At 40.5% G+C, this 23382-nt stretch overlaps 2 protein-coding genes across 2 annotated transcripts in view; one reads left to right on the forward strand and one right to left on the reverse strand.

The window, feature by feature from the left end:
- Window positions 1–144: 144 nt before the first annotated feature.
- Window positions 145–15146, reverse strand: LOC112997284 (uncharacterized). Its single transcript, XM_064510408.1, has 9 exons — window positions 14705–15146; window positions 14258–14287; window positions 10801–10870; window positions 9023–9088; window positions 8827–8930; window positions 6102–6701; window positions 5496–5576; window positions 3497–3593; window positions 145–378 (listed from the first exon to the last, which is right to left on the reverse strand). Exons 6-9 carry the CDS (start codon window positions 6469–6471, stop codon window positions 147–149), a joined length of 780 nt encoding a protein of 259 aa, XP_064366478.1. The 5' UTR covers window positions 6472–6701; window positions 8827–8930; window positions 9023–9088; window positions 10801–10870; window positions 14258–14287; window positions 14705–15146; the 3' UTR covers window positions 145–146.
- The window catches only part of METAP2 (methionyl aminopeptidase 2), a 17152-nt gene continuing 8891 nt past the window's right edge, over window positions 15122–23382 (forward strand). Inside the window, exons 1-4 of the mRNA XM_026123188.2 lie at window positions 15122–15427; window positions 16251–16352; window positions 19710–19775; window positions 20116–20218. Of these exons, the coding sequence (XP_025978973.2) occupies window positions 15247–15427; window positions 16251–16352; window positions 19710–19775; window positions 20116–20218 (452 nt within the window). The 5' untranslated portion in view covers window positions 15122–15246. The remainder of the gene's footprint in view (window positions 15428–16250; window positions 16353–19709; window positions 19776–20115; window positions 20219–23382) is intronic.

The following is a 23382-nucleotide window of genomic DNA, read 5'->3' on the forward strand; positions in this document are numbered from 1 at the left end:
AACAATGTTTGTTCTTTTTCATACAGCCGAGAGCTGGAAGCTGTTCAGCTTACACATTAAATCTTAATTATCAGCCTGCAGAAGTCCTCTCCCTGCCTGTCACACTCTTGCTGGCATTCACATGTGCTGTATAAACAGAAAGGATATTAAATCAAAGATGAGCCATCATTCAGCTCATAATGCAGTTTTCTCTGTGCTGAGTCTGTTTTCTTGGCCACAGGGGTCTGAGGTTTGCCATACAGCAGCTCTGGTGTGACAGTCATGCCAGTCTGACCCTTCCATGTCTTCGGCAAAGTTTCTTCTCTGTGATCACCATAATGCCGGAAAATAATTGGTTTATCAAACCCTGCTTCCTTCTGCTTGGATGCTTGCTCTTTTCTGTTTACATGAGGGGGGAAAAAAATTAAACCTCTGATTAGTTCTTGCTAAGCAAAATTCTCAGGTAAGACTTACATTAGTTTAGAAGGAAGTCTGAGCTGAGCAGAAAACACATTTTGACTTGCGAGTTTCCAAGCTGAGGTAGAAACAATCAAGGCTACTAATTTAGCTAAGCATGCAGGCAGCTTCAGAAAGATGAGCTGACAGCCTGTTGAATTTGTTAAATTCAACATCAGCTGTTAAATTTATTAAGGTCATTCCAGTGTTTTGCCAATGGACTCAGGCCATGAATTGCAGTGAAGTATCATGGTACAGACTTTTTACTGCTCAGCAGGGCCACTGTGAGTGACAGACAGATGAATGTTCCTGGTTTAAAGTCTCAGCTATTGTACACTTACAAGCATCTTAGCAAGTCATTAGGTTTTTATTTTCAGATACAGGAGGTAAAATATGCCCAAACGTTTGTTCCCCTCTTGATCTTCTCCTTTCTACTTGATGCAAAAGAACCTGCCAATCTCCCAGTTTCCTCCTCAAGCTGCATCAGCCTGAAGTGGCAGATTTCTGTTTTTTTCACCAAGAACCTTTCACAGGGACCTCTTTACAACTAACAATAGGAGTTTGTACTGTTCTAAATTGTCTTTCCACTTAAAGTCCTGAGAAGCTTTATAAACATTAATGAATCGAGCTTTGCATGATAAATACCATCAAGCACATTACTCACACATAGAGAAGGGTCAAATCAGTTGCACAAGATCACATAAATCACCTGTGGTTGAGCTGGCATTAGAACCCACCACACCAATCCTCTACACACGTACATGGGCAGAGATCCATTGATTGTGAGGGGCAATAAAACCACCCCTGTAAAAAGTCTGCTTACCTAATTTTTTTCCTTCATCTTTACCATCCTGGATTCCATACGCTACTGTGCTACTCTTTGTTCCTATTGTTTACTTCACCCTTCTGAGAAAGAACAATACTAAAATATTTTAAAATTTCCTTATCTGACAAGCACATTTGTATCTATTTCAGTCCCATGACTGATCACGAGAGAGAAGCAGAGAGGCAGAGTTTGAGATTAACCTTAATTAACCCAAATCTAGAAGACAGCTATTCAGTCCCGCCAGCCTTTGGCTGATATCCTTTTCAAGTAGACCTTCTATGTGTACTGTTCTACGCATATGTAGAACTTTTATCTGTTGCTTTTTAAGCAGAATTATTAGGTAAATTAAATCATTAAAGGAAAAAAATGAGCACAAAAGATGATTGATTTTGAGGAAAGCTAATTATCTAAAATATTAGCTAGCAGGAATCAAAGGAACATTTTTGTCTTCAAGCCAATACTTCTTGCTGTTTAAATTCTGCCATAAAATAGTACTCAGTATAAACTTTTTGCTGACCAGGCTAAGCATAAACATTCAGAAACACAAAGCCAACACCTGTGGCACTGCCAGAGGAATCTGGTAACAGCACTGGAGTACTGCAATATGGGGAGCAGCACTTTACTTCCAAGCTGATGGGCTAACAAGGTTTACAAATGCTACAAAGAAAACATGCTCAGGTCCTGCAGAAGAAAATGCTTTGCTTGTAGGCAGACTCTCCTATCAGTGGCATAAATGTTGTCCTCAGTTAGATGGTTGTCACCTGACTATAGAGCTTTGGGAGATAGTAATACGGCAGATCCCAGAATAGTTGCACCACATATAAGCATTGGTATCTTTAGTGTTTAGATGAGACATATCCAGTGGTTAACAACCGTAGGTTGGAGCATGCTAAAGTAGTGAATTCAGGGGGCAAAAAGACAAATATATTTTAGTGTGCTCTAAAACAGGCAATTCTAAGACTTGGTATGTCTCATGGGTGTGCAGACAACAATGCTCATTTAAATGATTGGAATATATATTTCCAGTATGAGCATCAAATATTAAGCTTATTTATTGCTTTTCTTTTTGCTTGGTTTTCCAAATTATAGCTATTGGAGCCTGAGTTGGTCAAATAAGCAAACTACAGTTTTTGCTCTGGCATCTAGTCTCTCTTGGAGTTTGGGGTAATAGGTATACCCAAAGGAATAAAGCAGTGATAATAACCCATTTCAAGATGAATATATATGTTATTATATTGTTGATGTATACATTCTTATACAGTGATAACTGCTAGATTTTATACAGCCACTAGCCACTAAACCCATTATTTTGAATGATGATTTTTCACCTAAGGTACTATGCTGGTTTTATTAAATCTGAATATGTTTAAAGTTATTGCCAGTGTACAAGAACTACCAGTTAAATAGCAGGATATGTAATAGCTGAAATTCATAAACTGCACAGTGGATACGAAATTATACAAGTTAACCTTAATAACTGTCCTTGTAAGTAATTAGTGCTTAAAATTGGTAATGACCAAAGAATTTTCATTTAAACCTAGTCTGGTTTATAAATTCCAGCACCTATTCCACAGAGAATTGATCCAGGCAGGGTAGAACTTAACTATTTCAGACTTCCTTTGATGCTCTCTATTTTACCACTAAAGTTGGTACTCATGGAATGACTGATGTATTTGGAGACTACCATATATAAGAAGTCTACAGGGAGGTAAAGCCATCTTGTGCTATGTGAAAATGAAAGGGATAAGTATAAGCAGCATGAAGAATTCTAACAGCCTGATTCTGGCCATAATACCTTATGGCAGTCTTTTCTCAGGCCTTGATAAGGCAACAAGCTACACAGATCACAGCAGATTATGAAAATGCAGAGTGGCTTTCATTAGCCATGGTTTCTGTTGCAAAAGATATTCAAACAGGTTATTACAACTGTTGGAAAGTTTATCTACAGATTAATGATAATCAGAGAATATTAATCTTGCTTCACCATTAAACCCTGAAAATACCTCTGCTGAGATAATTTCTATCTTCCATTACCAGTAACTAAAATAAAAGTAGATGCTTCCCTCTCATGAACAGTGGAATGTTAAGCTGAGCCCTCAAAGTTCTCAGAATAATTCTTTCCAGGCTACTGTGTCAGTTTGGTTAAATGGTCTCCCATCATTTGTATTCTATTTCATAAAAACATTGCCATATATTCCAACTTCGCTTATAGAAATAAAAAACTCAGTTTGTTACATTTGTTTTTGAATTTGTTGTAGTCTCTTCAGGGCCCACACATAAGGCAGCTTCTGAGGATCTTCAGAACTTGAGTCAGAAGGCTGGCAAATCCAACCTAGAGAAACAAAACAAGAGCTCAGAATTAGATGCATAAGAATGAGGTTAATATCAGCCCTGTTCTATGCCACCTGTCAATATAAAGTAAGGTTATGAATACACAGAGATGAAGCTTTGGGAATTTTCTTCTTTAACAGACTCCTTCCTTGCAGAATATAGTGGGAGAAAGAGGGAACGTGTATTTCAGGCTCTTTCAACTGAAAACCAGAGAATAATGTCTATGAGGAGGGAGGACCTCCAGAGAACTAGACTGATTATTCAAATAAATTCCAGGTTAGACATTCATCTGGACCAGCCCTGACTTCTCACTGGAGTTACAGTCACTATTTAGTTGGGATACAGCCAGACGTGCCCAGAATCATTGCCGAGACAGGCTGGATGTGGTACTCTGCAAATATTCTTGGCAATAGTCTGGAGAAGTACTTGGAAAATAAAGGCATGCATTACTGTGAGCAGCAGGGGCACAGTGTTCTTCTAGCATGCAGTTCTATATGACATCTGTTGTTGCAGCTGCACTATGGCAGGTACCTTTTACTTAGTGCACATCACAGAGTTTGTGGATGATTTAAGAAGACCTAAGGGAGTATGGAGGAAAAAGTCCCTTAACTTCTGGAGAGTCTCAGTTGTTCTCACTCTATTTTCTCAAAAACTAAGAAAGCCCAAGATAAATGGTCAAGGTGTGATCTTTGTTCAGTCTGAACATCTTGTGTCGCAATGGTTATTATCAAGCAGTCAGCGGATTACTTAATGTAAAAGTCCAAATGAGATAGTAAAGAATGGCCATAGATGCAGAGAATGGGCCCAACAATTGTAAAACTCAACACAAGGAAGCTCAGTTTCCCTGATTTTCCCATTTCACTGTGAACAAATTAAAAATTAAGCTAGTCAGAAACAAGCACTTGGTGGTTAGAACTACAATCACAGAATAGTGTGACCAGCCTGCTCCTGGACATTCCCATCACCAAGAGAGAAACAAGCTTGTGACAACAGACTAAGCAAATGGGAGTTCCCAGGAGAAAGACAAGAGTAGGGATAAGGATAGGTTTAATAAATAATCTTGCAAACTTAACAGCACAGTGACCCCAAAAGGGCATGCAACTCTGTGGTGAAGCACGTCCTAATGGTTCAGGAGGGCTGTTGCTTTGGTACAACCAGAAGAAATTGGATGCCAGATTTTCAGAAAACAACAGGAGCAGATATTACTCATTCCCTTCACTGCCTATATAATTGTGGAGCTATCCCTCAGTGCGAGGATGCTTGATACCTCTGCAGCACTTTTAGCTTTCACCAGGCAGGGAATTTCGGTTCTGCATAGTCCTGGCAGCACCTGACCAACTTCATGGCCAAGGGTAGAAAGAAAGTTCACAAATGTCTACTTTTTTTTCCCCCCACATGGCAATGTTCTTAAAGAAATCCAATGAGTGGTGCAGAGTAAGCAATTATTCCCTCCAGATCATCAAATTTGTCCACACATTTTAGGCAGAACTGATATAATACCTTGTCATGAACATTTTATTGATGTATTAGTGTTCCTATTCATTGCAAAAGTTATTAGGTCAAATATATGTGGTCAGACAGTTTCCATCAGGGAAAGGCTTAAAAACATATCCCAAAGCAGTGAAGTGGTCTGTATTCTGCTAGCAAAGAGTAGTGGATCTGCAGCTACTACTTAAAGCAGGTAGAAAACTTTGTTGGCAGATGATCAGAGACAGTCAGAGAGGGACGAGGCATTTAAAACTGGATTGTGGTCAAAAAAACAAAATTGCTTGACAGTTATTCCCAGTTAATCCATGCTTTAGTCCAACTCAGGCATCCAGGACAGCATGTCCAGGTACAGCATTACCCCAACCACCGCTATTAAACACCAGCCATTCACATAGGAGCTGCCTGGGACTCTTACCTCTTTCCTCACAAATTCTGGATGACAGTGAGAAGCTGATTGTGACAGGTGACTGGCTGGCATGGTTTTGCACAACAGGAGCTAAACAGAAGAAGAGCAGAGCATGGTGATTATGAATACACACACAAGAGTGAGTCAGCTTTTAAAAACAAATATTCTCCTTTTATTTTTAAAGAAGCAAATCTGCAACAGCACCCAGAGAGCTGGACCAGGCTTGTCCCAGACCTATGAATCTGCACTGAGGATTACTGACGCTTGCTGAATGAAATGCTCTGGATACGGATGATCTTTATTAGTGCAATATGTTATGACTGTATCACTCACCTTGAAATAGGAAACTAAAAATGCTTTGATAAATGGTTTGAAACACTGCCCAGTTTCACTGGCTTTGTTCTTCCAAGTGTTTGTAGCTCTTGCTTCAGCTGCAAAGCTATTTCATCATGTCCTAAAACAGTGCTTTGCAGACAACTGCATTATATCAACCTATAAAGCACAGCATGTTGGCCTACCCAGCCAACAGAGAGTGTACTCTTTTAACAAAAGGTGCTTTTTTCCTTTTGGGGGCCAAACATTACAACACAGCACACTTGCTCAGCACTATATTACCTTTATTTCCTAGAGGCGCGTTTGATGCTGCCTCAGCATTTCTTTTTTCCTCTGCAGTGCAGGCTGACAGAGCAAAGCTCCTCTTGTATTGGTCTTTTCTGATGGCCAGGAGTTCATGCTGCATACATTTGGACCCGGGAACATCATTCTTAGCTTCCTCCAAGGCCTGGCTTCTCCTGGATCTCATACTTTTGCATGCTAGTGACTTCTGGCACCATTTATTATAATCAGTCCCCTCAGTGAATTCTCTCCCATTACAGGTCAGCATATTCACAAGTCCCTGAGGGAAACCAGTCTCATAACTAGTGAAGAACTGCAACTTCTCTTCCAGTTCCTGTAACATGTTGGCAGTCACACAGTTACTTAACATGTTCAGTGGTGAGTCTTCCTCTGCCTGTTGGATTGAAGGTATTTGGGAGACCTTTGGGTTTGCGTCTTCAGTGGTGGTTTTACACAGGGAATGACAAGATATCTGATGCAAAACTGGATATTCTTCTTTTCTTGATGGATCATCATTTAAGAAACCATCTTCATGCCTTTCTGTATGCTCCCCTGTACAGCTGGGATTCTTGCCTTTAATCAGGCTGAGGAGAAAAAAATCTGTATTGTTAAGTAAGAGCAGTATTAGTTAAAGAAAATACAAGGCACAGACTTCTAAGGTTTGCTGCCTGCAATACATGTGGGCGGGCAGGCAATGCTCCCTTGAATAACAGTTGAGACTGAGCCACATTTTCTCACAGGGAAGACACTCAAGCTCAGAAATACCTGTGCAGAGCAGGGTATGGGGGTTAGTACAGCTGTTGCCAAACCAGGGAGTCTCTGCACTGACAGCATATGCCATGGACTATGCCAGCTGAAGTACAGTGAGATGTAATGTAACATGCTGATTAGTGTCCCCTCTCCTATGTAAAATAATTTTCTCTTGCCTCAGTAAAAGAGGAAATCAAATAAATCTAAGACTTTTCTTTTTGAGATGCAATGTGCAAAAGACTTTTAGTGTTTAGATGTAATTGAACCTTGTATGTCTAAAGATGTCTTTTTCAGCAGCTATTGATTCTACATATTCTATTTGGGGGGGGGGGGGGGGAGGATCAGTCTGTGAACTCTGATCTTCCATGGCTATGAGAGGAGCATCTTTATTTTGAACTATAATGGTTTAATTAGAGGATTTCAAATATGGCATACGTACCAGGGAGTTTTAGGGGTTTTAAAATATAAAATATGAAGACAATTTACAAAAATGCCTTAGTCCTCAGGCTTCTAAACACACACAAGCTTAATTCTAACCACATGGTTACCACCTCCAGTTCCAATGGTAACTTCTCACACACTCAAAGTTGAGTGCACACAAATGTGTTAATACACTGAAACAGCCTGGAGTGAACTTACAAAGTCTGAATTTCAAAAGCAAGATGGTAAAACAAGGTTTGAAGGCAGATGTTGTGTCTTAGTTCAGTTTTTATAACTGAAAAAAATTAGCCAAGTTTTTTGGTACAGAAGTTATCTAATACAAGATATTACCTCTTCTTACAAATCTGGTCCTGCCTATATTCTTAGACCATCATGGCTATAACAGAGGACCGTCAAAAAAGTAACTTGGCCATTCAAGGGCATAGACCTCAGTGAAAACAAACAGAATCCAGGACTTTTGTTTTATGGGTATTTCTGAGAATACTATTCTCCAAGAAGAATTTTATTCCTTGTTGCTCAACTTTTATCCTGTTAAATACCATAATTTTGCTGGATCTTCAAAATTCCTAAGCTTCTGCAGTGCAGGAAAAAAGTGAATTTTTAATGCAAAAAATCAGATCTTCTATTCCTTCTTTTACATTATTCTCCCTCTACCACTTTTTAGAAGTCTATGTATAGCCTATGTAAAGCAACAGGTAGAAAAAACTTCAGTTCCTCTTGATCTCCAACTCTTTTCACCTCTCTATTTTTCAACTCACAATTGAACACAGATAGCCAAAAAGCTAATAGCCATTTCTGCAGCAGTTTCTTGGGAGTCATGAAGCATCATTAGGAAAAAGGGTAAAAAACTGATTATAAGACATAAAGTGACTTGTGAAGGCTAATTTAAATAGTAATGCATTGTTAGCAGGTCAAAAGTATTGATTTCCCAACAGTAGTTTTGGGGTCAAATTAAGAGAAATCCCTGTCTGTTATCCTTAATTTCATTGCCTCCTCCTTGGCACAAAAAACATCGATTTAAAGTAAATGTGAAGAAGTCTGAATTTAAAACCCAATTTTCCAGAAGAGTCACACCCCAGAAGAATGCTGTGGACATGAGCTCCAAACACATTAGTCAGCAGACATGAACTTCATGAAATCTGCAGAGCTCTGCATGCAGTAATGTGCTGTTGTCCGGTCCCTGGCAAACCAGTAGAACAAGATTATTACATGGCATTCTTTAACTAATTGTTCATGATTTGTACATTAAATATATTAAACTTGTGAAATGTTGACAACAGAAACGAACATTAGGTACCACACCTCAAGGAATTAGGGCCTAAGTATAGGACACTGTCACCTTCCCACTTGTATCCCCCAGTTTGCACTGCAAGGCATGGTGACGGTTCTGGGTCATGTGCCTCCCCCATCTCTCCCATCCTGCCTTGGCCACATCCACCTCTGGACTCCTTTTTTTGCCTTTCAAATTTTCCCTGAAAACCTAGCTGACAGAAACTGCCTTGCTCTCTCACCACTACTGACATAACACTATTACCTGGGAGTAAAACTTATGGGGTGAAGATCTGTAGGGAGGAAACTGAAATAGGAGGACAGTTCTTCTGGTATCTTCTTGTCTCTCTCTTTCACTCTAGTTTTCATCTAAAACAAAATGAATATTTCTCATTCAACACTGGAGGAGGTGTGAAGGGAGGGAGAGGGAAGAATAATATCCTGGAAATTAAAGGAAATACCTGGTCAAAGAAATACACAGGTCCTGCCTCCACTGCTGCAGCTGTGAGCATTGGATCCATTACTCTCTAGAATGAAGAAAGGGTGGAGCACCCCAGAGGAAAACAGTTATGTCAGCAGGCTGTGCAAAGGAAACTTTGCTTTTTACACTAGAGGTGAAGCTAAGCAATTATTTCCTTCGTAAAGCCTGAAAATCTACGTCCAATAATATAGGAATGACCACCATACGAATGAGAATACAATCATGTTTTAGTGGACTAAACTATATGAAGTTGGTTACAAAACTGAAAATAAAAGTATCAGCTTTTGATAACTTGGGTTTGTATTACTCCAGATTAGTGCTTTCATGAGATATGGCCTGTAATTATTTCTGATGATAGGTCATGTCTCAGTTTGTTATCCAAGAAAGAAGACTGCTTTCATCTGGAGGTATGACTCAGTGACTACGTCATTAAATGTGCTTTTATTTAAAAAGGGTTTTCACAGCTCTATAAGAGTATCAAAAATGGATTTGAAAGATACTACTGTGGGGACCCCTGGCTCTGTGCAGCCTTCATCCCCTACCAACATGGCTGCACACAGGCACAGAGATCTGCCTTCAGGGCAGATCCTCACTAGGCCACAACCTAATGCATATACCTGCCTACCTGTGTATATCTAATGAAATAGCTATTTAGCTTGGGAATATATGCTTTTTGAAGTACAGGTCCAATGGATTGTTTTGTTCATGTGGATCTTGTCATTTACAAGCAATTTTTAAAAATGAGCTCCAAAGGAGGCAGTAAAGCTGACTTATTGTTTCATGGTGTACATTTATTCATGCAAACATTTGCATTGTCGCAGTTTGAGTGTACAAATGGGAGTCTGTGATTCTCAAGGTGACTTTCAGCAGTTAGATAGATGAAATTTGCTTCTTTGCAGAAGCACTTGTTGCATCCTTTAGAAATCCAGCCTCCAAAGACGTTGATGTTGTGAAACAAGCTGATGCAAGCCAGGATATCTGGACTATGGCTGACAAGCTGTAAGCAAACAGGAGTCTGGTGAAAAAAAGGAAATTGCCAAGGGATGTGAAAAGAAGACCACAGCGGACAGTATTAAATGTGAATTCTTTGGCTGTTTTTTGTCACTTTTAACTTTGATTCAGCTACTTTGTCTAAGTTTTAAGCAAAATCTTAGAGAACGAGTGGTTTCAGAATTAAAGCTCTTCATTCTGTTCCTGCTAAGAAAGGTACTACCTGGTGATAGCTGTCATCCCACAGTAAACATTACAGAGGATGATAACCAAGGAAGTACAAGTGTTCTCTGTTCTCAGCAACTAGTGAGGACGGAGTACCTTTCCCTCTAGAGTACACAGATATAGTGTATATTTGATCTCATGCAGGAAACATTTTTCTTCATCTGCTATTTACATCTGGCCTTTAGGCCTTATATTAAATCTTTACTCATAAAAATTGTCCCATTGGCTTCAGTGAATTTACACAGGTGAGTAAAGACTACGAGTTTTGGCCCTAAGCTTGGAAGAGGAGTATTAAAGTGTCATAAACACATAAATAATGCCATTAGTTCCAGAAATACAAACAGAAAAATAAATATAACCTCCCTCTCTTCAAACTCTTCTTGGGGCAAATATAGATTATTCACTCCCTATTCTTCCTTCCTCCCCCTCTTTCCAGGAATAAGCCACAGCTGTCAAGAGACAGCTCCCCCACTCCATTCCATGCAATTTCTTGACACATACATATGGTTTGGAAAAAAAAAAAAAAAGGAAGTGATAACGTACCCTGAAAGAAGCTTTTGCCTGAAGATCGTAACTTCTTTTGCTAAGAAAATGGTGCAATGGAAGCTGCCTCCTTAGAAGAAAAAGAAGAGGAGGTGAGTCTCTGTGTTGTCTTTCAGGACAGAGTTGAAAGTCCTGTTGCTTAGTTACCACATGCTTTGGACTGCACTCAACCCTTTGCTTAACTCCCCCAGCTACTGCCTGGCTATGTCTGGGAGGTTGTTCAGGAAAAAGGAAGAGCCACTGAATCAGCATCTTTCTCCAGCAAAACATTTTTTTTACATGTCTCTTCTGGCCTACTACCTGTCCACCACTGTTTTTCTACCATGCTGTCTAGCATAGTATGACATTGGCAAATGTAGCATTTATTAACATAAATCATATTAAATGCTAGGAACAGCTAACAGGCAATAAAGGAAGAAGGGCCAAAATTTCTAAACTGGTAAGTGCAAGCTACAAGGTGCAGATCATTCTCCCTGCTTCTAAGAGACCAGGTCGTCTTAAAAGCAGCCAGATGGGGGAATGCGGAGTCCCGTTATCAGCCTATTCATGTTAATATCTGCTTTGTTCATAGAGTCAGCTGAGGTTCTTATACCCACTTTGCAATTTTTTCAAAGCATTCGCACTTTTACACTTCGGTTATTCATGCTGTTAACCTGTGTGTTATCTATACACTTTTGTTCAAAGGGTACTGTGCTAACTCAGTGGCTGGAAGCAGCATAGCCTTGACAGTGCTCTAACTTTGTTCAGTCTAATGCATCCTCTTCTCAGCAGGCCTAATGAATGCAGCTCCTGTTCTCCTGGTTCCTGTTAATCCTGTCACTTTTAGCACACCACCAATTTTCTTTCACTATGTTGGCTTTTATTCATATTTTGTATTAATTAGAGTGCAACTCTCCTCTACAATTTATTTTTGGCCTATTTTTTTAAGGAAAGGAGGTTTATGCAATTGTCCTGCCTGTCTCCTTTCTTCTCTTAACAACTTCTGTCCAGTTTCAGCCAGATTTGGCAGAGTAGAACATGTAAAGTCAATGAGGCCTGGACACATCTTGTGCAAATCAGCAGCTGGGTAGAAGAGAGAAGCCCAGGGAAGTATCCCCATTGGAGGAAAGGCAGGCCAAACTCAGCTGAAATGTGTTCAGCAGCAGTCCGCTGGCCGTTTTCACATGTATTACTACAGCACAGGCCATCTCTCATTCAGCTGGGGTATCACAGTGGTTATGAAGGGTGCTGGAGTCATCCTGGGGCAGGAAGACACAATCCTCTAGGAAACCCAGCTTCATTAATCCTGCTGATCATGAAACAATTTGCTCTGCTTGTCGTCCAAATGTTTTGATGAATATCTTTCTCCTGATGCCCTTACTTCTGGATCTCATACCTACAGCCTCTGCATGAGATGTATTCTTACCTGTCTTATTTTTTATCTACCTCTGCTCAATATATCTCCTTCTCCAGTCCTCTCTCATCAGCGGGCTTCCATAAACTTTATGGCCTCCTTTATCTCTGACTTCAGTTCTATAATCAATAAAATACATGGTCTGGCAATTTTTCTGTTTTGGCAAATACCAGAGCAAGTGGAGCAAGAGCACAAGCCAGGATCTCTCTCTTTTGATCTGTCACCAAAGAAGGGGATAAGAGGGAAAGTTTGGTACATATAAGACTAGTGGACGAAAACCAAACCTGAAAATAGAAACACTGCTATAGCATCCCTTAAGACTATCATAGTGCCCAGCAACAACAAATTTATGAACAGGAGGATCTAAGAGAAATCGAAATGGAGACTTCAGCAGATCTGACCCCTCATGTTCCCCCTGCCACCAACCGTAAAAATCCCATCTCTGCAGGTTCCTCTTCTACCTAATTAGAAAACTACAGTTGAAAGCAATAAACTAAAAGTGTTCTAGGCAACATTAGTGTACATCCTTTGTTATGTCATCCATTATCAGTAAGAGAAATAGCTATTCCTCCATGGCTGTCTTCATCAGCCTCAGATCACATCAATTCTGGCTGCGGTAGGGGTAAGAAAAGGACAGGAAAATAGCAGCAGAGCGTTAAATGAATCACCTGCTGTATGTATTCATGCAATTTTTTTTTCCTTTAGCCAAAGTGATAGCACCTTCCTGTTGGTGGTCCAGTTATATTAACTGACATGGGTATATAACAATGTGGTTTAAATGGGGAACAAGCAGCTCCCCCCTGCTTGGGCATGTCTTCCTATGCTGGATGTGCCTGGAGCACTGTGCTTGTGTGGCATGGAGCCCAAGGGAGTCAGCTTCCCTGCACTGATCCTGGTCCTAGGAAAGGTCTGGACAGATGTTTTCTCATTCAAGTATTCTTACAAGCAAAAGCACTGGAGATAGTGCTGCCGAGACACCTCCGCAAATGAAGTCTGTTTGATCACTACTATTGAATTAGCTTTGCCTTTTGAAGCCTTGTGCTTGCTGAGAATTGTAGCAGGTCAGGAGGAGTGTGGAGGTGACTGTGTCCTGGGTCTGAGCCGAGGAGGAAGGACAGAAGCGAGGAGCTGGACTCTGAGGCTGAGGGGGAGAATGCGTGCCTCAGTGAAGGACAAAGCATTACCAGTTTTCCTAAGCAAAGGCCTGGCTGCAAAAGGATTGGGAAGCACAGCTGTGCTGGATAAGGCACACCACTATGTACTACTATACAATAATACAGATGTGTCTACAGCAGACGCTGTTACAATACACCAACAAGGAAAAAAAGATAATCATATTTTTAGCCAACACGGTTATACTGGTAGAAAGCCTGTGAGAAGTGCAAGCCCAATACAGCAATTTTAGGAGCTAAGTAGATTTAATGAAACTAGTGAATGATGATGATAAAAGGTATTTCTCCTTGATTTTATAGCATCTTAAGTACTGGAGGAAATGCAACAAGGCAGTGCCTTTTTCCAGAGCAGAGTTTTCCCTTTTTTGCTTCATGGGACTTGGAACAAGTTATTCTTTTCTTACATTATTTTCCTTCAGTACAAGTTCTCTCTCATGTGGTTTAGTTTATTTGTTCAGTGTCCTTAAGCTGTAAAATCTTAACAGTCCTAAATGCTATAAAACCTTTCATGGCAATTATTCCTATTTAGGATTGTTATGTTTTTAATAAACTTTCCATTTTCTATTGTATTTCCCCCAAGAAGGTACTTGTCAATGAACACAGAGTAACTTGCAGCTGCTGGCTCTCAGCCCACATTTCTGCAACCTTCCACTGCAAGACTACCAGCTTGTCATCTTTTTCCACTGACTCTCTCCAAACTAAAATCCAGCTACATGAAAATATTTTGTGTCACCCAAGCAGCTTGAATTGGAATCCTGCTGTATTACGACAGGACTAAAAGATGGGACTGGGCCTCATTTTTATACATCTCCTCTTCCCTGCCTATACTACTAGGTAACCCCTTCCAATCTCAACACTGGTCTATACGTCTCACAACCTTTAATATACTTACCTCGCAACCTTCCCCTGAAGTAAGGAAGTGCTGTGGAGACAGATACAAATGAGCGTTATCTCTGCATTACAGTGACTGGGACGCAAAAAAGTCCCAAATCCTGAAGCCCTGAGAAAAAAAGCAGAACTGAAGGTGGCGGGTCCATGCTAACAAGGAAACATGCTTTTCCTCCTTTACTGCTTCTAGAGCAGGCCCAAAGGCAGTGGAAGGGGCTCAATGTATTCATCCCATTTTTCACTTCTGGGAGGCACCTGTACATCTAAGTCTGACCTGTCCCTGCGACAAAGGCACTGGCACTGTGGGATCTTAAACATAGATTAGCATTGGTTAAACCCAGATTTCCAACACAGGTTGGAAAATGCAGGAGGGGGCAAAACGGGCCATTGAGCCTCACCAGCATGCTCTCCCCCCAGAAAACGCTGACATAAACGCCGTGTAAAATGTCACCTTGCTGTAGCTTTGCTTATGCGTGGGGAGTAAAAATAGGAAACTGGTGATGTCCGGCCACAGATCTTACGGCACTGGCAAAGAAAATGCGACCGGGAAGGTATCGTGGGAGAGGCCGCTGCACCGCGGCTGCCGGGCCGCGGCTACCCGAAGCACAGACGCGCTCGCAGCCGGGCGCCCGCACCGGCGGCCGAGCGCAGCCCGGAGACAGAGAGTGGGACGGCCGCCGGGCGGCTAACGCCGCAGCGGGCAGCGGGCGCCGGTGTCGGGAACGGGCACGCCGCGCCGCCGCCGCCGCCCGGAGCGCGGCCGTTGGGCTCCGGCCGTTGGCCCCCGCCCCTCGCAGGAGGCGCGCGCGCGGGGCGGAGGGGGGGCGAGGGGAGGCATAGGAGACGCTTCCCACGCGGAGCAGTCCTCCAGCCTTCCCGGCGTGCTCCGCGCTCACCATAGAGCGAGGGCGGGTCGTGGCGCTCTGCCTCTCTCTCTCGGTCTCGCTGCCTGTGGCTCGCGCCGTGTGTCGGAGGCGGCGCGGCCGCGGCGACATGGCGGGCGCGGGGCCGGCGGGCAGCGCCGCCGCCGAGGCGGAGAAGCATCTCAACGGCGAGCTGCCGCCGGAGCCCGAGGACAGGGAGGGCGCGGAGGGCGGCGCGGCGGGGCTGGGCGCGGAGGAGGGCGCCAGGAAGAAACGCAAGAAGAAGAAGAAGGGCAAAGCGGCCCCCGTGGGTAAGGGCCGGGCCGGGGCCCTCGGCTGAGGGGCCGGGAGGGGGTGGCCGGGGGGCCGGGCCGGGCCTCCTACAGCCTCGGGGGGCTGCGAGGGCCTGTTGTGCGCCCTCGGGTGGGGTGATGGGCGCCGCCGAGGCCGCTGTCCCGGCCCGTGGCGGCTGTGCGGGCTGAGGGGGTCCCCGGAGCCCCCCCCCCCCCCCCTGCAGCGGGAGGATGCGCCTGGCCCTCAGCAGCCGGGCGGTCGGCGTGAGGGAAGTGCTCGCCGCTGCTGTGTGCCCGGGAGAAGCCACCCCGTCCCTCGTACCCTCCCTTGCCCTGAGGGGGAGCAGGCGGAAAACTGCTGCTTGAAAAGTCGTCCCGCATGATGGAGTCTCCGTACCCCTCCCATGCTCTCAGAGAGGTCTGGAGCAAGTCAGAGCAAACAGGGCAAAGGAGCTACAATTTGGGCTTGGGTTTGTTTTAGCAAGCTAGCAGTTTGTGATGGTCATACTGTGTGTTTATAATTATCTGCTTTACACCCACGTTATCTCGCTAGAGCAGGCTCGTGCTAGGGTGGGCAGAGTTGGTTTCCCTAGCAGAAAAAAAGTGATCAGAAGCGTTTGGACAATGTTACTTTTCTATTCTAGTTTGAATAATGGTATCTGTCACTTTGGGCCCTATGATTGTGCACTTGACACATTGGATTTGCTTGGGAAAAAAAAAGATGTGCTCTGTTATCTGTTGGATGAGTTGAGGCACAGTATTTCTATATGGACTTGGAAGTTATTGTATACTAATGTAGAGCTGTATTTTGTATTAAGTCATGTTTTAATTTTACAAACAGGACAAGAAACAGATAAAGAAACAGAAGGTGCACTTGATGATGTAGCAAAGCAGTTGGATAAACAAACACTGGAGGAGAAAGAAAAAGATGATGATGATGAAGGCAAGTGTAACGTTTTTTTTTTTTCCCCTTAACGCTTCCAGTTTTGGTCTCTTCCCAGACTTTCATCTTAATGCGCATTGTACAGATGTCAGAGGATTCCTCCCCTGCCCCCAATTATTTTAGGGAACATGAGATGCCATGCTATGCATCTCTTACTTTTTTGGTAACAGTTCAGCCTGTGTGTGTGTGTGTGTGTGTGTGTGTGTGTGTGTATGTATAATATGTATGTGCATAAAAAATGTGATAACAGCTTTGGTAAAGACTTCTTGTTTTCCTGTGGTCTTATTGCGGAGAAATCTTTAGCTTAAGATAAGACAAGTTATAAATCATTCTCACTTGCATTACTATTTGCAGTATAAGTTTATGTTCCAAATCATAGTTCTTATTCATGGCTTTGAACAAAACATGTGGTGAAATTTGTGAGGAAGCATTTCAATTTATATATCATGTTAATCTTTACCAATGACTTGAAACATTTTCCTCTATAATCCTGATTTTTTTTCATTAAAACTGAACTGCAGAGGGATTAATACACAAGCAAGGCATACTCCTTGCATGTTGCCAATGCTGCACAACCGAAATTTTAAACAGGTACCTTTGGCTAGTACTGAAATCCAGACTAGATGCATCTCTTATGTAGGTATATCAGCTAAAAATGCTGTATTGTCTTTGTTTTGATGAGTATTTCTTAATAAATTGAACCTTGGCTCAGCATCCTAAAATATTTCTTTTTATTCTGTTCATAAAACTTCTTAGCAGACTATTGGTGGGATTCATCATTCTAGGATGCAATAAATTAGATGTTGAAATAAATCTGAAATGAAAAAGTGTGTTGGCATATATAAAACTATAAATAAACTGATCTTTGAACACTCTTAATCTGTGTATAGCATCTAGTTCTATGTAATTACTATTCATAGAACTGTGTACTGATAGGTTACCCTTACGGTGTATTTTGGGTTATGGAGTTGAAAAGTAGTTACGTTAATACAATGTATTGCTTTGCCCTGTTTGCAACTAAGCCAGGAGGTATTGGGGAGGGTAGTGAAAACTTCTTGCAGTGAAAAGCATTATTTGAAAATGATTAAAATAGTTGCAATTCCATCTCAAGAGAAGTAATTTCTTCATAGATGAAGTGCTAAGTTCTCATTTGCTTTTTACAATGTAAGTATAAATGATTATTAGAAAATTTTGAAAATTTAAAATGATATCTCCAAAATAATAATCTTTTTATTTTCCACATTTGACTTGAGTATATTTTCAGAAAAGGGACAATGTTTTTTACAGAAGAAGAAAAATTGCTCTCATTTTTTTTTTTGAAAACCACTGTGTGTTCTTGCCTGCACCAGTTTTCGCCACTTGCCATCTAATAATTTTGTGGGTTTAGAGGCATTGCTTAAGATGTGGTGCTGTGTTTAGAGTAAAAACAATAAAATATCTTTTTCTCCTCCCCCTGACCAATAAACCTCCTAACCGAGTGGTCTCGGAAACAACACTGTATGTCTTTTGAAAGCGGGGAGAGATTAGGAAGTGCTCTTCAGGTTTCCACCGCACTGTTAAAATGTGCTGATAAGTAACATTTATGCATGAAATTAGGTATAGTTTAATTAAATATCTATACCAAAATGGCATAAGGACAGGCTTCAGCTTCACAAAGATCTAAGGTTGCTTTTTCTGGTGAACATTTTTTTCAATGTCAGCTAAACCTGAAGATGAACAAGGTGTTAGTCAGATGCAGTAGTTATGTTTCTGGCAGCACAGTTGGTCTGCAGCAATCTTCAAGGATGTGAAAGCATAGGCCCAGTTCATTTGGCTTGCTAATTGGCAGATTCACGTGCAGTGACATGTGAAAAAGCCATAATAAGCAAATAGCAACAGACAAAATTTAAGAAATGTTGTTGGCTTTTGCAGCTCATGCCTGGGGTTCTAAAAATATCCATAAATCACTTGGTGAATGGACTGGAGTCATGTCTAATTTATTTCTTGATGAATGGTTGGAGCACAGTTCAAGGTCAAGAGAAATGTGGTAAAGTTACCATGTTATAAAGAAATATGTATGTGCTATTAAGTGCTAATCAGCTGCCCGGTAAACATGTGTTGAAGGAGAATCTGATAGTCTGGACTAAATTGCAGTTACAAAACACACCTGCAAAAATTTTTTTTTTCTTTTTTTCTTTTTTTTTCTTTTTTTGAAGATTTCAAAATGAGATACTTAATGCTGACATGAACTTGGGGGCTATACTACTGGAAATTTGCCCCAAGGGCAGGATCACAGCAGTCACTAGCTTATAAAATTCAGATGGCATTGACCATCATAAAAGGCTTGAAAATCTAGTGTCAGGAGCAGCTGGACTTTTTTTTTTTAATAAATGAACAAATACAGGATTCTGGGTAAATGCATTCAAAACAGCAGTACTTTGCCATGATTGATTCAGGAAGTCCTTACAATTTTACTGTTTGCTTTAAATAATTTCAGTATTTTAAATGCAGATGGCTGGTACATACCCATTTTGAAATTAACTTGTGGTTAGGTCCAGAATGTGCAGTTAGATAGTATCACATTAAGATAAATACTTTGTGTAAGGCGTAAATAAGCATTAGAGGTAGCCAAACATAAATCCCACAGGGATATTGTTATCTCTGAAATGTGACTGTAGTGTGGTTTGGCTTATTCTTGTTGCTTGCATACTGTGCTTTGCTGTGGTACATCCCATAGACACTGTTTTTGTTCGGTGCTGGTTGTGACTTTTCCTATATTTCCAGAGATAGCTCCATTCTGAGCCGAGTGCCGTCATCTCTACTTTTTTTTTTTCTCTCTTTCCAGATGCGTGTTAAGTTCCCTTTAGATAAGCCATCAGGAGATTGGTTCAAAGCACAAGTTCCTAGCTTTTTGTTAGCTGTGGTATCTAATACCCTTCTCCCTCATGCTCCTCAGCTTCTCTTTGGGTGAATTGAGAATAGAGGAATTTGAAATAGGACTTACTGAAAACTCTTTCCGCAAGCTTCTTTTTTTCTGGTTGCTGATATGTTTGAAGTCATTAACATTAATGAAACATTTGGAAAGATGGTCTAGTAGCAATGCTTTAGGAAGTATTTTCTTATGTCTATGTTTGGTCTGGGAAGGAACCTGAAAATGCTAGTGGCTTGGTGGCAGCTTCTAGTTGTCTTTTTTTTTTTTTTAATCCATTTCTTTTTACATATGTATTTGAGAGCTCACAATAAATCTGTAAATCACTGGATTTAATTCTTCTGAAATGAAAGAAGTGTTTGGCCCAGATAGTTTTGCATCTCATTCAAAATTGTTTGGTTCTTTATGGCTGTATTATTTTCATCTGAGCACTTTTTTTTTTCCTGTAGATGGAGATGGTGAAGGAGATGGAGCAACAGGGAAAAAAAAGAAGAAGAAGAAAAAGAAGAAAGGACGTAGGTATCTAGCACAAAAAAGAAAGATTTTGCTTGAGTTTTCAGTTAAACGTATCTAAGTGCTGCTGTTGGCAATTGCAACAAACTTTGGGATGCAGTTTGGGTTCTCAGGCCAAGTCTGGCTGAATTTTCTTTCTTTTATCCCTGAATGCCAGCTTAAGTGTTGACAAAATGAAGTCATTTGAGGGCATCATGATGTGATGTATTCTGGGTAAAAGCCCAAATCCTAGTAAGGCGGTCTTAAATGAGTTGTGTTGTTTAATTTGTCTTACAGTTGAAATGAGGTACTTAAATTTTCCAGTGTATCATTTGTAAAACTTTCTTAAATTATACTCAACAGCAAAGGTCCAGACAGATCCACCTTCTATTCCAATATGTGATCTATATCCCAGCAACGTATTCCCAAAGGGTGAAGAATGCGAATATCCAGCAACGCAGGATGGGTAAGTATTTTAGGCTTAAAAAATAAACACTATCATCTGAAAGTGCTGAGTTGCAAACAGTTAATGTACAACTAGATGGATAAACAAAGTGATTTGTAATGCTATTTTTTTACTGGGTCATCTAACAACTAAAACTCTCTAGGCCAGAAATGTTCCTCCCTACCTACCCTTTCAATTAAGGTATGGGCTATATGAGCAGAATTGCCTTGAGACAGGGAACCTTGGGACAAAGGGACCAATGTGGCATTAATAGATTGTAAGAAAAAAGGTTTAGGAACTGGAACTGTGCGAAGGTTCAAAATTTAGTGAGATGAGAGACTGTTATACAACAGTTTGGGGGAAGATTTGGGGGGGATTTTAATTGTAAAATAGGTGCATCTTTCTAGTATATCTCTTGTATGATAGTTGAGCGATGTTTGCATCTCTAGTGACTTTTTTTCTTTCCTCTCTTACTGAAGTAAAATATACCCAGAGGGAAGAGAGATTGTGCAGAGAGACTTAGGTGGTAACTGTAGAATGTGGCAGTTGTGGAGTGTGAATAAATCTATTGTTAACTAACTAAGAATGTGTGGCTACATTTGTTGAAAAAAATGTTTACTAAATAATTCTCCCAGCTTGGGGGGATGTGGGCCAGTATTAAATGATGTGCCAGGCCATAAGCTGCCAGGAAAATAGTTTTATAGTCTTGGAACTAATGAAGTTGGGACAAATAAATTTCTATTTTAATAACCTTTAGCAAAAACAAAATTGATGTTCTGTGTAAGTCAGTACTGTTGAACAAAATTTGTTGCTGTGATTTGAGCCAGTTAAAAGTCAAGAAGTGAAGTCCCTGCTCCTGCCTGTTAACTCCCCTCCCCCCCATTAGATGAATTTGTGGGATGTGTTTTGTGCTTATTTGATATAAATAAAAATGGACTAGAAGTGAGATGTTCTAGGTCATGATAAAGAAATAAAAGGAAAATAATAGAATATTTATCTGTACAAAGCATCCAAACCATCTGTGTTGAAGTTTTTAGTTGGATGTCCGCAAGAAACTGGAAACTAACACCTTTCCTCACTGATTTTTATAGCGGCATGTCAGTCTCGGAGCATGAGAGAGGTTAATGGAAAAAGCCTACATGGTATATTGTGCACTTTGCTTCTCTTTGGTTTTTTGATTATATAGATAGGATAAATAAAACTGTCTTTTACAATTCCTAGTGATGTGAATAAAGTGCAGTTTTACTAAAAAAGCAACAGTTTTTAGTAGTCCACTAGAACAGAGATCTACATCCTTTTGTTTTCACAGGGTTTTATTTCATTATGTGTTTTGTTAGGAACTAGAATATACCAACTAAACTTGAGGGCTTTTTTTCTCCTCCTATATATAGAAAGTGTTATGAAAGGCCATTTTTGACTTGACTGGAGGGAAAAAATCAGCATGAATTGCATGAAAATCTGAATGAAAAGACTGAGTATGATTCTGAAAACTTCCCTGGAGTTTTTGAATCAAAACTCAGATAGCTTCAGAAAAAAAGTAGAAAATATAAATATTTTGGAAAGCATTGTTTACTTTTCAAGAAGTGCTTTTTTCCAGAATCAAATGACTTTGGAACTTTTACTGGTTGTATAAAACCAGTGCCCTATTTCTGACAGAGCATAAGCAACGTAGTTAGGAGTTCAGTACATCCTATAAAATATGTTCAGATATTCACAGATAATACCGTTTCATTTTTATGAGATTTTTTTTGGGGGGGGGGAACGCTTTTTTTTTTCTCTTTAATGACTCCAATTTCATCACAAGGCATGTTCATATTTGTTTATAAATGACTGCCTTGTTTGATTGTACAATATTAATATGCTAAGGGTAGGACTTTCACAGGGTAGTCTTGAAGGGCTGATCTGGAAAAGATGTTTTCATGCTTAGGAACTAAGTCTTTGCCTATACATGTGTATGCCACATTCAGAATGATATGGTTTAAGCAATCCAGGAAATTGTTACAAACATGTCATCCATAATTTATTAACAAATGACATATACAATTTTTACATCTCTGTTATGCAGCCAGCTATTGAAGTTTGAATGTTTTACTCTGGTTTTACTACTATTTATTTTAAATAAGCTTTTCTCAGTGGTTCTAAGTGGGGCATCTTTTCTGTACCAAGAATATTCTGTAATGGCAGAACAACATAGTTTCGCTTTATAATTCCCTTAAAGCAAATATATGCTTAGTTTTGTTCTTACTTTTTATTTATTTTATGTGCTGCTTTAGGATTTCCTAGCATAAGCAGCTACTTAAGTGAGTAGTTGACATATGTGTCAGAATATTTCCTATTCTGAATAAGTTTCATTTTATATGTTCCTGAAGCATTTTTGTTCTCCTCCTACACTTCCCTTTTTCTCTTCTATTCTTAATACTCGCATGCTTTTAAAGTTACCTCTCATCAACCTAGGATTGCGTCTTGTGTGGGAAGTTGAAATAAAATGGGTTTCATTCAGTTTTAGGGTGAAAAAATAATGAATCAATATTTATATAGACAACAGACTTACAGCTTTGGTTGGTTTGTTTGTTTTAATCTGAGGTATTTAGTTCTGTCTGAAGACTTGCATTTTTTGTTAAAGACATCTGAATTTGAAATAACTGCATGGAGGGCAGAAAGCCTATAAGCAATATTTCATTATATGATTATTTTGGTAAAGCTGGCTTAAATTCTTGTCCCACATCGCTGGCTGTTTCTGCCCCTGTGCTGTTATATGGGTTAAAATAATCTGGGGGAATTCTTATCTAGGATTCTTACTTTGGATCATTAAAATCCAGTTTACAGCACGATCCTGTAGAGATGTAGCAGCTCAAATTGAGGACTCTGAACTGGATTGTAAAGGTGGGAACAAATGGCTTGGAGCAAGAGGTGAACTTCTTATGCTGGCTTGCATGGAAGCCTGCACATAAGGAAACTATGTCCTCAGGAAGGCTTGTTATCTATTTATGTACCTGTTAGAGGACTTGGTGTTTGGTGTTAGTCCAGTGTCTGTTCACTTGATTTTCATATCTCCTGAAGTGTTTAGGCCCAAGTAGAATTTCTTGTGGCCTCTTTTCCTGAGCTCCCAGATGGAAGTAGCACAACTTTGGGAGCAAACAGCTTTGGGTCTGATGCAGTGTATATATATGTTGGGTTTTTTTTAA

The sequence above is a fragment of the Dromaius novaehollandiae genome, chromosome 1, assembly GCF_036370855.1.
Source record: "Dromaius novaehollandiae isolate bDroNov1 chromosome 1, bDroNov1.hap1, whole genome shotgun sequence".
Classification (NCBI taxonomy): domain Eukaryota; kingdom Metazoa; phylum Chordata; class Aves; order Casuariiformes; family Dromaiidae; genus Dromaius; species Dromaius novaehollandiae.

What these genes read in the sequence shown, in the direction of transcription:
- LOC112997284 (XM_064510408.1), bottom strand. Translation starts at nt 6,471, where the DNA reads ATGTTAAGTAACTGTGTGACTGCCAACATGTTACAGGAACTGGAAGAG. An exon ending in CGCGCCTCTAGGAAATAAAG is followed by an intron (nt 5,577 to 6,101) that starts GTAATATAGTGC and finishes TCTTCTGTTTAG; the next exon opens with CTCCTGTTGTGCAAAACCAT. An exon ending in CAGAATTTGTGAGGAAAGAG is followed by an intron (nt 3,594 to 5,495) that starts GTAAGAGTCCCA and finishes TTGTTTCTCTAG; the next exon opens with GTTGGATTTGCCAGCCTTCT.